The sequence below is a fragment of the Tarenaya hassleriana genome, unplaced genomic scaffold (genome assembly GCF_000463585.1).
Source record: "Tarenaya hassleriana unplaced genomic scaffold, ASM46358v1 Cleome27, whole genome shotgun sequence".
Lineage (NCBI taxonomy): Eukaryota > Viridiplantae > Streptophyta > Magnoliopsida > Brassicales > Cleomaceae > Tarenaya > Tarenaya hassleriana.
In genome coordinates this window covers 1,038,179-1,050,448 of record NW_010965946.1, presented here as the reverse complement: position 1 = coordinate 1,050,448, position 12,270 = coordinate 1,038,179, and the positions used below count along the sequence as shown (strand labels likewise).

The 12,270-nt window shown below is 39.7% G+C and overlaps 3 protein-coding genes across 6 annotated transcripts in view; 1 reads left to right on the top strand and 2 right to left on the bottom strand.

Annotated features, from left to right (window-relative positions):
• The window catches only part of LOC104817279 (cell division protein FtsY homolog, chloroplastic), a 2,806-nt gene extending 662 nt beyond the window's left edge, over window positions 1-2,144 (bottom strand). The window contains exons 1-10 of one of the 2 annotated variants that reach the window (XM_010546408.1): window positions 1,805-2,144; window positions 1,615-1,719; window positions 1,434-1,507; window positions 1,257-1,320; window positions 1,085-1,117; window positions 932-986; window positions 754-858; window positions 589-657; window positions 413-495; window positions 124-192 (exon numbers count right to left, since the gene is read on the bottom strand). In XM_010546408.1, coding sequence (XP_010544710.1) covers window positions 124-192; window positions 413-495; window positions 589-657; window positions 754-858; window positions 932-986; window positions 1,085-1,117; window positions 1,257-1,320; window positions 1,434-1,507; window positions 1,615-1,719; window positions 1,805-2,095 — 948 coding nt within the window. In that variant the 5' untranslated portion in view covers window positions 2,096-2,144. Of the gene's footprint in view, window positions 1-123; window positions 193-412; window positions 496-588; window positions 658-753; window positions 875-931; window positions 987-1,084; window positions 1,118-1,256; window positions 1,321-1,433; window positions 1,508-1,614; window positions 1,720-1,804 lie in introns of both variants that reach the window. The other variant, XM_010546409.1, reaches the window with a different exon arrangement.
• A 4,683-nt stretch (window positions 2,145-6,827) lies between these two features.
• LOC104817276 (BON1-associated protein 2) lies at window positions 6,828-8,265 on the top strand. 2 transcript variants are annotated; one of them, XM_010546393.2, is made up of 2 exons: window positions 6,828-7,594; window positions 7,948-8,265. In XM_010546393.2, the coding sequence occupies exons 1-2, from the start codon at window positions 7,035-7,037 to the stop codon at window positions 7,970-7,972; spliced, it is 585 nt and encodes a 194-aa protein (XP_010544695.1). In that variant the 5' UTR covers window positions 6,828-7,034; the 3' UTR covers window positions 7,973-8,265. The 2 variants fall into 2 exon arrangements, with proteins under 2 accessions (XP_010544695.1, XP_010544696.1); XM_010546394.2 differs by having other exon boundaries at window positions 6,829-7,588.
• Window positions 8,266-9,993: 1,728 nt separating this feature from the next.
• LOC104817275 (E3 ubiquitin-protein ligase At4g11680) lies at window positions 9,994-12,124 on the bottom strand. 2 transcript variants are annotated; one of them, XM_010546390.2, is made up of 5 exons: window positions 11,359-12,124; window positions 11,071-11,202; window positions 10,845-10,977; window positions 10,546-10,710; window positions 9,994-10,406 (listed from the first exon to the last, which is right to left on the bottom strand). In XM_010546390.2, the coding sequence occupies exons 1-5, from the start codon at window positions 11,895-11,897 to the stop codon at window positions 10,236-10,238; spliced, it is 1,140 nt and encodes a 379-aa protein (XP_010544692.1). In that variant the 5' UTR covers window positions 11,898-12,124; the 3' UTR covers window positions 9,994-10,235. The 2 variants fall into 2 exon arrangements, with proteins under 2 accessions (XP_010544692.1, XP_010544693.1); XM_010546391.1 differs by having other exon boundaries at window positions 11,071-11,190; window positions 11,359-12,123.
• Window positions 12,125-12,270: the final 146 nt, after the last annotated feature.

The window sequence follows — 12,270 nt, the reverse complement described above, 5'->3', positions numbered from 1 at the left end:
GAAAGAGTGACCAAGACCAGAAAATATCACTGCTCAGTTTGTCATAATCTAGGTTTAGATTGTCGGATGTGGAATCCTGAAACCCATGAGCCATCTTTCATATACAGATGAGCGGCATGGTACCTCGTTGAATTCTCTAGCTTGTGGAAGCATGTTCAAGCCAGTGTTCCCGTCAAGGACAAGCAAGATCTCCTGGCAATGCCGTGAACATGATTTAGCCAAGGGTCAACGAAAAATATCGTGCAGTAGAGAATATTCGTTCATTAGCATTGTCCTGCCATAATTTGCAACAAATTGAGAAGCAAGTTGCAATTCCTTGTTCAAGCAAACATAGTCTAAAATAGTGTCTCTGTAACGAGAAAAACGGCTTTCAGCAAGGACTAGACGAAATAGGGTAATGAGAAAGGCTCACATTTGGTGCACCAGAGACGACCTTTCCCACTGCTTTCTTGCATGCAATCAGTTCTTCCATCAAGCTGAAATTAGTATGCAGACCTTCATCAAAGAAATTTAATATTCCCCGATCAGTTAAGCAGCGGCTCAACACATTTCAAGGGTTGGTTAACAAACAAAGATTGATGTACTCACGTCCAGAAGTGTCACACAGAACAACATCAAAACCTTCCTCCTTCCCTCTTTTCACAGCCTGTGAGAGAACTATTCAGAAAGCAAATTCGACGGTGAGCTAAAAATACTGAGCTCTTCCACTGATATTTTACAACGATGACGAATCCAAACAATCCATTTATCCACCTGAAGACGCTTTGGCCTTCTCTCCTTCGGCCACGACAATCTCGCACCCTGTCCTCTCTGCCCATATCTCTAGCTGATCACTTGCAGCGGCTCTAAATGTATCACCTGCTGCCATTAATACCTATCACAGTTCATCACAGTATTGATGATGAACACACTGACACTGGATTCTAGCTACCTTTACAAAGGCTCGAAACCCCTTTTAGCATGAATTTCCAATGTCCACTCAAATCCTCAACAAGAAAAAAAAAAACTCTACTTCTTCAGCATCCTAACAACGTATATTCCCTGTCCTCAATAGCATACAAAGCATGGTAGCTCAAAAATTTACCTTGGTTCCTTCGTTCTTCAATCTATGAGCCAGCTTTCCTGGAAAACAAAAGCCAACCTTATGTATTATCATCTCATTCAGGGGCCAAGCCAGCAATGGGAGTCCATCCAATGGTGTATTGTGATCGAAGTGTCTGATGATTCAGCTAGTATTTCTACTCTATGTGGGTTGCCTTCCCAAGAGATGTCGTCTTCCCCCCTCCATTAACACCAACAATCATGATAACAGCCGGTTTCCTGGTACCAATACCATGACATAGGAACAACCTTAACTCATAACTCCTCATTGACAGAGCACAAGACAAGTGGAAAAAAAGGGTATGACGAGTAGCCGAGGACAAAGTTAGAACCTGAAACCCAATTGAAGCTCTGTCTTGTTGCTTTTCTTGGACAGTATCTCCAGAACACTGTTCTTCAATGCATCCTACATCCATGTCCATCTCACATTTTCACATTTTGAGTACGCAAACAACCATCGTGGAACCAAAACGTCACATACACGAGAGAGTATACAATTTCGATTCAGATTACCTTTATTTCGCTTCCTGACTTGAGTTTCCCAGACATTATATCATCCCGCAGCTTCTCGACAATTCTAATCGTAATCTTCGGTCCGAAATCAGACACCAACAGCGCCTAGCAGCGAAATTAAGCTCAATTAGACTTAACGGAACTTCCCTTTCCGCATCAAAACCAAGAGAAATCAAACAAACAAGCAAACCTCTTCGAGCTCATCGAGAACTCGGTCGGTGTCGGCGAGATTCCAGTAGAGCAAGAGCTCGTCGATTACAGCGAGATTGTCTCTGGTCTTGGAGAATCCGGAGAAAACCTTCTCGACGTCGCTCTTGGCCTTCTCCTTTATCAAGCGACCCAGACGCGTGAAGAACCCGCTCTGACCGGCGGAGCAACGGAGACGGGACCATGCGGGCCGGTTTGGGGAGAACCTGACGCCGTCTCCGGAGATAAGGGCCGAACGCCCGGCGAGAAACGAGAGGTGAGCTGAAGATGCCATGGCCACGGCCCTCGCAGAGTGTGGAGCTGTGCGGGAAAAAGGACAAAATGGATGAGAGATTAGTATCGGATAAAATCGGCCCCTCAAAACGCTGCGTTTTAGATTGTTGTTATATGATTATTTTTTTGGTTAAATATGAATATTTACATCTCGTCCTTTAGAATAGGATTGGGCGTTTCGCTTCCGTTCTTCGGAACCGGACCAAAGATAATTGAAAAACGGTATTTTTTTCGATCCGAAACCGTTCTTAATTTTCGAACGGTACCATTTTTAGAGAATCGAATTTTTCCGAAACCGAACCGAATCGAACTTTAAAAATCCCGAAAAGACTGAATATTTTTAAAGAAAATCTATCATTTTTTTAATAAAACTCGAAACCGAACCGAATACAATATAAAAACCGATTGGTACCTATTTTTATAAAACCGAAAGAATCCGAACCGTTTTCCGAAACGTCCACCCCTACTTTAGAGAGTATACAAACCCAAAGGGATTCCCATAGGCAAATGGCTACATTCGCATGAAACGAAGGTATCTAGGGTGAGGTGGAACCAGTTCTCTGGGATCTAGTTGCTGGGCATCAATGGTAGCTCCCGTCCGAAGATGATAATGTTTCGTGTTTCAGTTTCGAAAAATACGAATGATTGGTGTTGATTGTTCTACATCTTTGTCTCTTAACCATCGATCAGAAGTTCGAACTAGTTCCGCTTAATGCATAGACACAAAAACGACGAACGAGGATTAGTCTAAATGTACAAGACTTGGTAAAACAGACGCATTGACTTCCAACTTGGATTCCCCATCGACATCGACAGAGCCTATATATCCTTGGTCGGTAAACGTCAGCAGAAGAGCCTGCCACTGTACGAAAGCATAACGGGGTATAGAGAAACGGAACCATACAAGCGCGACAGACCAAGGACACGAGGTGCTGAAGTTCTGATTTGGCTCCATGTCTTAACGTCCTTGAACTCGTTTTTCCCATGATAAGGCTGTGTCTGGTCCATTATCGTCGCTTGGCAAGGTCCTGTGGCTGCTTCTCTAAACGGTGCAATGCTTCGCTAAGCGCAACTGCTGAGGTCCGGACTCCCAATGTAATCGATTAGTGGTCCAAGGTTCCATTCATGAAGCCAAAACAAAAGTGGTTCTACCATTACCAATCTTATGCTTAACGATCTGCAAGCAGTGTCCTTAATGCTTGGGGGTTTACAAGCCGCGTCGATGGGTTAGTGTCCCAAAACCCTAGTCGCATCGATGGTTTTCTTTTGTAATGGCGAGAACTCATCCATAACCCTTCGGATGCATTGATAAACCTTCTGCCTCCACGTAATAGTCTGTAAATCAGTGACAGTCTCGCTGAAGAGTGGAATCAATTTCATGATCTCTTGGAAATTCATGGACTTTTTAACAATTAGACCAAACTTCGAAGGACCGGGTTGTTATGTGATGAAACGTCTTTGATATTAAATATAGATAAACTAGGAGAATTTTTTATGTATATACAATAAAACTAACAATATTATCAATGGAATAAAATGCATAAACTTGGTATTCCATTGTTACCGACAAATAATAAAATTTTATAATTTGCGACTCTGCCATTTTGATGGATGGATTTGGACTATCATTTTATGAGATTTAAAATAAATCAGACTCTGGAATCCAAGTATGTAATACTGTATGCATATGTATATATATATATATAGCATTGTGCGTATGCTTTTATTTTGGACTGATTTATCTCAGAATATTGGAAGGTTGAAGATTCCGACTACATACACCTCTTGAAAAACATCGTGCGTCCATTATCCATCTCCTATGTCCTTATTACCAAGTCTTTTGTCTTTTTCTTCAATTTTGGTAAGTAAATACATATATACATATATATATATATAACCAAGTCTTGGTAAGTCCATATATATATATATGCATATATATGCTAAACGAAGACGTAACAGGGTGACGACACGTCATAGCGGATACGTTCGCGGAGAGACGTTAGACAAATCAATGGAGCTGTAAGGAAAAAAGAGTGAGTGTATGTCGATCTATAGTAAGTTTCGTGGAAATTTTATGTAGAAAGACTTTGCTATTTTGCAAAAGTCAGAAATCTATATCTATATATATAACGAAATTCATGTGAAATACCACGTGGCCTCTCTGTGTGCGGGGGGACAGAAATAATGAAACTAGAACCACCTAATTTTGGCCTAATCATTAATAATGCCAGCTATATATATACTAGAAATTACGGAACCATTAGCAATTATAACCCGAACGAAAACGTATGAAACAATTTATAAGATATAGTATTAATTATGCAAACTTTTTACCCAATAAACTATAATTGGGTATAATCATGGACATTATTAGCAATGATCAGTAAACTCTACTTCTCATTGACGATTATACACTCATTATACATACGGACGTACGTTTCGATTGTGAATATAAAACAATACGGAAGGATTCATCTTAAGAGAATAGCAAGTGGGTTCCTGACGCCAACAAGAGTTGGGTGCTTCGTGAATCATGCAACTTATAATTGCCTCGAAAGGACAAAGCAAGAGCTGATACAAATCAATATGCACCTACATATATAACCCTAGAAAGTATTTTTGTTGGTTCTCTCGATAGTGAACGAACTATTTTTCCCATATATATATATATATATATATAGTCAGTGTCAAGTCTATAATATAAACTATAAAGCATTGTCATTGGTTAACCAGATCCCACCGGATTTCGATAAGATGGATTTTCCACAATTGCTGATGTGAGTTAGATTACATCATTTTTTCTTACGCATGCAAAAACACCATCCAAGAATCATGAAGCCGACACGTTTCGTTGGAGATTATTCCGACCCTTTCACGTATGTATAGATTGGTCTTGTGGGTGTTCGAAACTCCAAGTTCAAATTCGATGCGGGTTCATTTTAAAAATATCGGATTTTGAGTTTTAAAATATATATAGATCCTAACAGTTTTGAATTTTCGGATACGGTATAAATCAAACTCGGATTTTATCAGGTTAAATCCGACATATTTCGAAACAGTCCGAAAGATCAATTAAAAAAAATTCATGAAAACTAATATATATATATATATATATTAAAGGGATTGACTCGACCGGCCCGATCCGAATTCGAACTGAACCGAGTTCTATAGAATCGGATTTCGGGTTTGTTCAGGATAACGTTTTATTATTATTATATCCATAAGTGGGTGACGGAGTGGTGAAATGGTGTTGCTCTCTGGCCCCGGTCGCCAGTTCGAAACCAGCTGATGGAGAGGGAACGGTGTATTTAAGGTGTTGCTTTCTGGATAAAGACTGTTTTCGGGTCTGAAAGGATGTAGGTTGGGCCGAAGATTCAGGTGAACCTCTCGGTTATAAAAAAAATGTTTTGTTATTATTAATAAATGGATATTAATTTATAAGGGGTGGTGATTGACGTAAATAATGATGGAAAAAAGAGAAGAAATGTTCGGAGAAATGAAAGCAACGGACAAAACGAGAAAGGGTGTGTGTCCCACAACAAAAGATAACCTGAATTTGAAAAGGTCTATCATTACTCTTACTCTCAAGTCTCAACGCTCTCATTCCACGTCTGAAGAATATTCAGCTTTGCTCAATTTTTTTTTTAAAAAATAAATAAATTGAGAAGAAAAAAAAACGAAGGCTAGAAGAAGAAACCGAAGTGGCTGCGTGCACGCCACGCGCCGTGTCAACGAGTCAATCATTGAACATTTCAGCCTTTGGTTAGTTTCCGCATATCTTTCATGCTTATATTCCAATTGGACCAACTTAGTGTTATATATATATATCGTTGTGCATATCTAGACTAAAAAAAAAAACTAGTAGATGACATACATGCCAAATTAAATTATTTAGCATTTAAATGTGATTATAAGCTTAGGAATATCGCTCAATCTTTGTTAAAATATCACTTTTTTTTTTTAATATGGTAATCTAAAACTTAGGTAGCTCAATTGATTAAATGGAGATGCAAACGTTTTGTCTCGTTCTAAGGTTGAATCTCAATTTTGGGAAGAAAAAATATAATTCAAATCATATGGATAATTTTCGATATCGAAATTAGTATGGACCTTGGTTTAGGATACTCGATTATCTAAAAAAAAATAATATGGACCTTGGTTTAGAACCTAGAATACACATATATTAAAAGTATTTTGTGTAGCTGTTTCAAAGTTGTTTTATTAGTAATTTACAACACGCCATATGTAAATGTATACATCTTTAATTATGTTACATTGTTTACTGCCCATATCTTCACGGCAAAAGTCAACATTCGTATTTACAGTGATATTATTGTTAGGAAGTTCTAAATTACAACTTAAATTATTTATATATTGATTACCAAATTTTTTTTTATTTATATGTCTAAATTATTTTTATTTTTATAATATATTAAATGATTACTGATTTAATTTTAATAATAAATTAAAATCATAAATATTTATTTTAATTTGAGATGAAATCAGTTCATTATTGAAAAATAAATTTTTGTATAGATTTTTATACAAAATATTTATGGGAGGTTGATATTTTAATTATATTTTAAAATTAAAGGTATTTATATATTTTTTAAAATTATACAATTTTATTTATTTTCCGGTGATATTTTTGGTATTTGGATAAAAGTTTTTTTTAAAATTCGAATATGTAAATTTTGTTTTTGGGAAGAAAAAAAAAGGTACTGATACTGCTTGGAAACAGGCGAGAAGCAGGCAACCGGTTTCCGCCTTTTCTTCTTGAGACTTTCCTATCAGGAACCCGATATATATATATATATATATAGAATCCATCTCTCTCTCATCCTCACGTTCAGCCAAAAACCCTAAACCCTGGTGATTGACAACAAGATCTTTACATATAACCGATACACGGGCTGTGGAGAGGAGACGACTAACCCAACATGTCCCGACATCTTGAGATTACGTTAATATCGGCGGAAGATCTCAGAGTTAACCGGAGACCAATCGCCGGCCGGAGAAACACGTTCGCGGTCGTGAAGACAGATCCGTTCAACGTTCGTAAGACGAAGCCCGACGAATGCGGCGGAAGCCATCCGACTTGGAACGACAAGTTCGAGATGGAGATGCCGATGAACGGGAGAGTCCAGTTCGTGTCCGTTGAGGTATTATATCGAACAGGTTCTGGGTCTGAGAAGCAAATCGGTCTCGCGACAATTCCGGCGACAGATTTCATAGGAGGTTATTCACCCGAAGGCCACTTGAACTTTCTGAGTTACAGATTGAGGGACGAGTACGGAGACAAGAGCGGGATCGTCAACGTCTCGATCAGAGTGAAACCCGATCCCAGATTCGGTCCCGAAAAGACGCCGACAACGGAGAAGAAGCCGGCAGCGAATTACAGCGTGTGCTCGTCGCCGGCGGCGGGGTTGTGGCGACCGGCGACGACGATGACAGCGTTTTCCGGCGGACGAATTGTCACCGGAGTTCCTATATGGTGTGGGTATCAACCGCGCTAATGACTAATTTTTTTCTTTCAATTTTTTTTTGTTTGGTTTGTTATTAATTTGTAGGTTTCGAAAAATTCGGAATCATACAAAAAAACACAGAGATTCAAACCCATATTCATTGGACCGTGTTCTTACGTGCGTGTGAAATATCAAATCAATGAAAATGGTGGTGGAAGTCCATACGTATATTACAAAGTTTTTATTCACGTAAACACCAAAGAACACATCATCGTCATGATCATGTTCACGAAACTGGGTCTAATCAAAATTTCAAAACGAAGATGCAAAAATTGCAATATAATGGCACGAAGGGCTAATCAACATTTTTATTTGAATATTGGTACAGTGGAAAAGAAGGAACAATGGCGTAATAATGGCAGCCACAGCAACGTACAAGGGTCCAAATCCGGCTTCAGTTCAAATAATGAATAAACCGGGGGATCTCTCACCAACGAAACCGGTCAATATGCACATTTATTAGCTATCATCTTTTCTTTGTTTCCGATTTGAAATAAAAGTTGCCAAATTTCAATGGACTGCACATGGTTACGGTTAAATGCACTTGCCGCATGAGTACATGGTTTATCAAATATCATATATTATATATTTCCAAACGGAGACGACGTACGAATTTTAAAGGTTGTCGTGTATATATATGTTATGATGCTTCAATTCCCATTTGCTTTTTTTTTTCATATGTTTGGTAAAAAGGTAATTTCGTTGAGTTTCACCCTTCCAAATTCATTACAGAAACGTGATACCATCTACATTCATCTAATGCATTTGAAACCTTAAAAAACCCGAGAAATATTTGGTTACACAAAAAATATTTTGTGAATGTGAAATATTCAACACCCTTGATTAGAACTTGGAATAAATTCCCCGTATCGCCTCCCTCGTGCTTCCACATTTGTTTGTCCATCACTGGTAGTCGTCACTTAAATGCAATTTTTTTCCACATATATTATTATTATTATTATTATTCGGGGTCCACAAATAGTTGGTTGTCTAATCGTATGTTAATTTTTTTATGGGGAAAACATTCACTAAAGAAATACGAATAATCAAAAGAATCGGCGGGCGATGACGTTGTCGTGCTTATCACTAGAGATGATTTCGGTGACCAATTTTGGTCCTTTGGACTTTACAAAAGCGGCGCCGTCTCGTGCACGTATAAGCTCAATGTTATATTAATAAAGACGTTAATACAACGATCCACTAATATCCCAGTGGTCGGAAGCGATGGTTATGTTGGCTTTAGGGTCATACGTTCGAATCCCGACAGGTTTGCGGTGAGGATGACAGCGATTAACGTGATGATGGGTCATCACCTACCGTCTGATCCGACGGACGAGATCTAATCGCATCTGAGCAATTCCCTTGTTTCTTTTTCGTTGGGGGCACGTCACAATTTTTGGTTGAAATTGAAAAAGGGCCGTTCGGTATGCATTCACATGTTGTCTGACCACGTTCAATGGTCTGCGAGCGTAATATTTCTGACAAGGGAGGTGGGTTTCGACCAATTTTCGTTGGAGAGAATTCAGATTCAGTCAGCATGACAATAATGCATGTTTCAAAGAATCAAAGATTGGATCCTAACACGTGTTTAGGTAACCTCCAGCTTTGGTCTCACATTCCATTCCACACGTTTTGTCTCCCCCCCACCTAAAATATTATCTCATCCATTGCAATTTTATCATCCAACATATTCCCTTTATTATATACTCCCCAATGTTTTCCACATCTCAAGAATGGGCCGAACCATGGGCGGACCTAGAAAACATTTTCATGAGAACATTACAAAATTTACTACACTTTCATAGATAAATTTAAATTTTTTTTTTTTAATGTGATTGTATTAAATCTCAGAAATTGTTACAGAAATTACTAGAACAGAAAACATTTTCAAAGGTTTGGATTCCCATACACAAGTGGTAAAAAGATTTCTCCTAAATGCCGAGAAAATGAGATAGTGAGTTATCTAAGACCTTCCGTTAAGTAGTACAAATCTTCAAAGAGACGTTTTGGAGCCGTGTTGTTTTCCAACTGTGTTGACAGTAATAACATACGCATATGACGATCTATTCGGATCCGAGTCTGCTGGATTGTTCTTGATTTTTCTCGGAAAATCCGAGATAAATTTAAATTTATCATGAAGACATCTAACAATGTTTATTTGAAATTTATAATGAAGTTAATATTTTTTAGTAAATAGAACGGGGCATAGGACAAGTTAGGGGCAACCCCTGGGCCGATTTAGAATTTTTTCTACATCGTGAAAAACGAACCGCAATGAATTGAGTCGAAAACGAACTGATTCGAATCGAACCGGACCGAACCATCCCGTTTAACGACATCTTTTCGTCCACGTGTTCATCCATGCGAGCCTTCATGTGATGATATAAACCCAACCGATAGAACACACCAAAAAAAAGGGCCTGATGCCGATGGTGGCTTAACACCGAACCGTATGCGTATGTAATGCCATTTACAAAAAAAAAAAAAAAATATCGAAAAATCAAAAGATGAAAGGCTCAAACTAATCTCAAGCAGCTATCAAGGGCCATCGTGTGTGTGTATATATATATATGAAGTCGTACGGCCAGGTCGTTAGAGAGAATGATGCACCATCCTTCATACTTCTTCACTATGGTCGCCAGTTTTAATAACGTTGAATTTGCAGAGAGGGCAAGTGGCGTTGATACGCAGCCATTTGTCTATGCAGTGGCTGTGGAAATGGTGCCTGCAAGATAGCTCTCTCAGCTCCGCTCCATCCTCGTACGGACATAGACAGATGCAGCATTCCTGAAATCTAGGCAAGAAAGAATATCGTGTGTTGTATGTTCGATTTTTACCAATTGTTTTTTTTTTTTTTTTTTTTTGTTCTGCGGGGTTAGAGTCACGAGATTCTGGTCGGGAAGACGATGAAGTCACGGTTACTTACAGCATCGTCGCTCGGTAGGACGCGCTCGGTTGGAGAATCGACGCCGAGTTCCGTCATTATCCCCCCTTGAGTCTCTCGGATTTCACCGTTCACTTTCTCGGAGTTTCTCACGACAAGGAACTTGAACTTCGGTATCCTCTCTATCTCTTCATCTGTAGCTCCTTCCTGGGATGTAAAGAACACATTGACAAAAGGCAAAAACAAGTTGAATGTGGGTGTTTGCAGTGATATTATCATTCACGAAACGGGCATGATCGCAATCTAAGCAAACTATTATTGATCTCTCAGTCGTATATTACCCGATCAGCCAACGCGTACAAGATGGCGATGATGCATGGCAAGCAGCAGCAGACAGCAATACCGATCAGGCAAGCAACAGCGACGCAGATGACGACGAAGATAACGTCAAATGCCAGAAATGCGACACAGAGCCTGCATTATAATGAAAGGAAAGAAACCAGACATAAGCGACTTGACTGTCGACGCCATGAGACAAAAACCAGAAGCCAGAAGAAGAAAGCAAACCAGTAGAGTAGAGGTGAACTTTGCGAGAGGGTTTCGGTATCAGCAGTGACCCAGTAGAACCCGATGATCCACCAAACGAACGAGAACATTGTATTTGCAGATTCCAGATGCTTGGCGAAACTGCGACAGAAGCTATGAACACATTTCAGAACATGTATCAATGGAATTGGAAAGAAATAGAAGCAGCTCTTCTGTCTTAGATTTCTGTTTCTGCAAGAATTATACTATGGCTAAAAGATAAAGCAATCGTAAATTTGCATATTTGATAGAAGAAAGTTGGAATCTCACCTTGTTTCATGCTGATTCCCAGCTTCCTCTGTTCCATAACCATCAGAATCTTCTTCGTCGTTTCCGCTGAAAGACCCAGAATTCGAAGCCGAATCCTCAGCAGGATGGTTACCCTCCCTGCGTCGCCTATACTCAGCAATCACACATCCAACATGAAACAAGCACTGGAAATTGTACCCAATTATCCACAACCTCAGGGGAACATCCGGCTTTTCCTCTAAACTAAACCCTAGAACCGCGATGGATACGATCACGAAGGCTAAATTCCAAAGCACATCGAGGACTATGATCGGCCTCGAGTAAGCCCACTCGCTCTGTCGCTCCTCAATCTGCTCGGCGGCGTTCTCGCGCACTCGGACGGAGGGCTCGCGTAGCATCATCCGTCGGCTGCTTGCTCGCCGGAGCAGCCTCGCCGCGGCCCCACGCAGAGGCTGAGAAGGACGGGGAAGAATACGGCGGTTCCGGCCGAGGAGCGGCGACACGTCCACCGCATCCATCGCCGGAGAAGAAGAGGCCGGTACAGGGATCGGCGGGTACATCTTTAAAAAAACAAAGAACTGCTGATCCACGAGCGACCCAGCTAACGTAAGCGCAACAAGATTCGAAATTGGAAGCGAAGAAGGGATGAAGATCGGATTTTGGTAAAAGGTTTGGGTCAAGAATCGTCTGAATTTCAAAGGGTCGAACTCAGAATTCAGTAGAGAAACCCACCGACTGGGATGATGATAGATTTTGGGTAACTGGGGCCAAAGGATTGAAACGCAGATGAAAGCGACTGACTCTGCGAGGGTGAACGTCTGATCAAAAGTGGATGTTTTAATTAATTAAAATAATAATAATAATAATAATAATAATAATAATAATATAACCATAATTGTAAAAACAAGATCATTATACAACGACGCAATTTGA

Excerpts from the sequence above, each read along its gene's own strand:
- LOC104817276 (XM_010546393.2), top strand. The coding sequence starts at position 7,035 with ATGTCCCGACATCTTGAGATTACGTTAATATCGGCGGAAGATCTCAGA. Across the intron at positions 7,595-7,947 it reads GGAGTTCCTATATGGTGTGG|TGGAAAAGAAGGAACAATGG; the intron begins GTATCAACCGCG and ends ATATTGGTACAG.
- LOC104817275 (XM_010546390.2), bottom strand. The coding sequence starts at position 11,897 with ATGTACCCGCCGATCCCTGTACCGGCCTCTTCTTCTCCGGCGATGGAT. Across the intron at positions 11,203-11,358 it reads GGGAATCAGCATGAAACAAG|CTTCTGTCGCAGTTTCGCCA; the intron begins GTGAGATTCCAA and ends ATGTGTTCATAG. Across the intron at positions 10,407-10,545 it reads TCCTACCGAGCGACGATGCT|GAATGCTGCATCTGTCTATG; the intron begins GTAAGTAACCGT and ends CCTAGATTTCAG.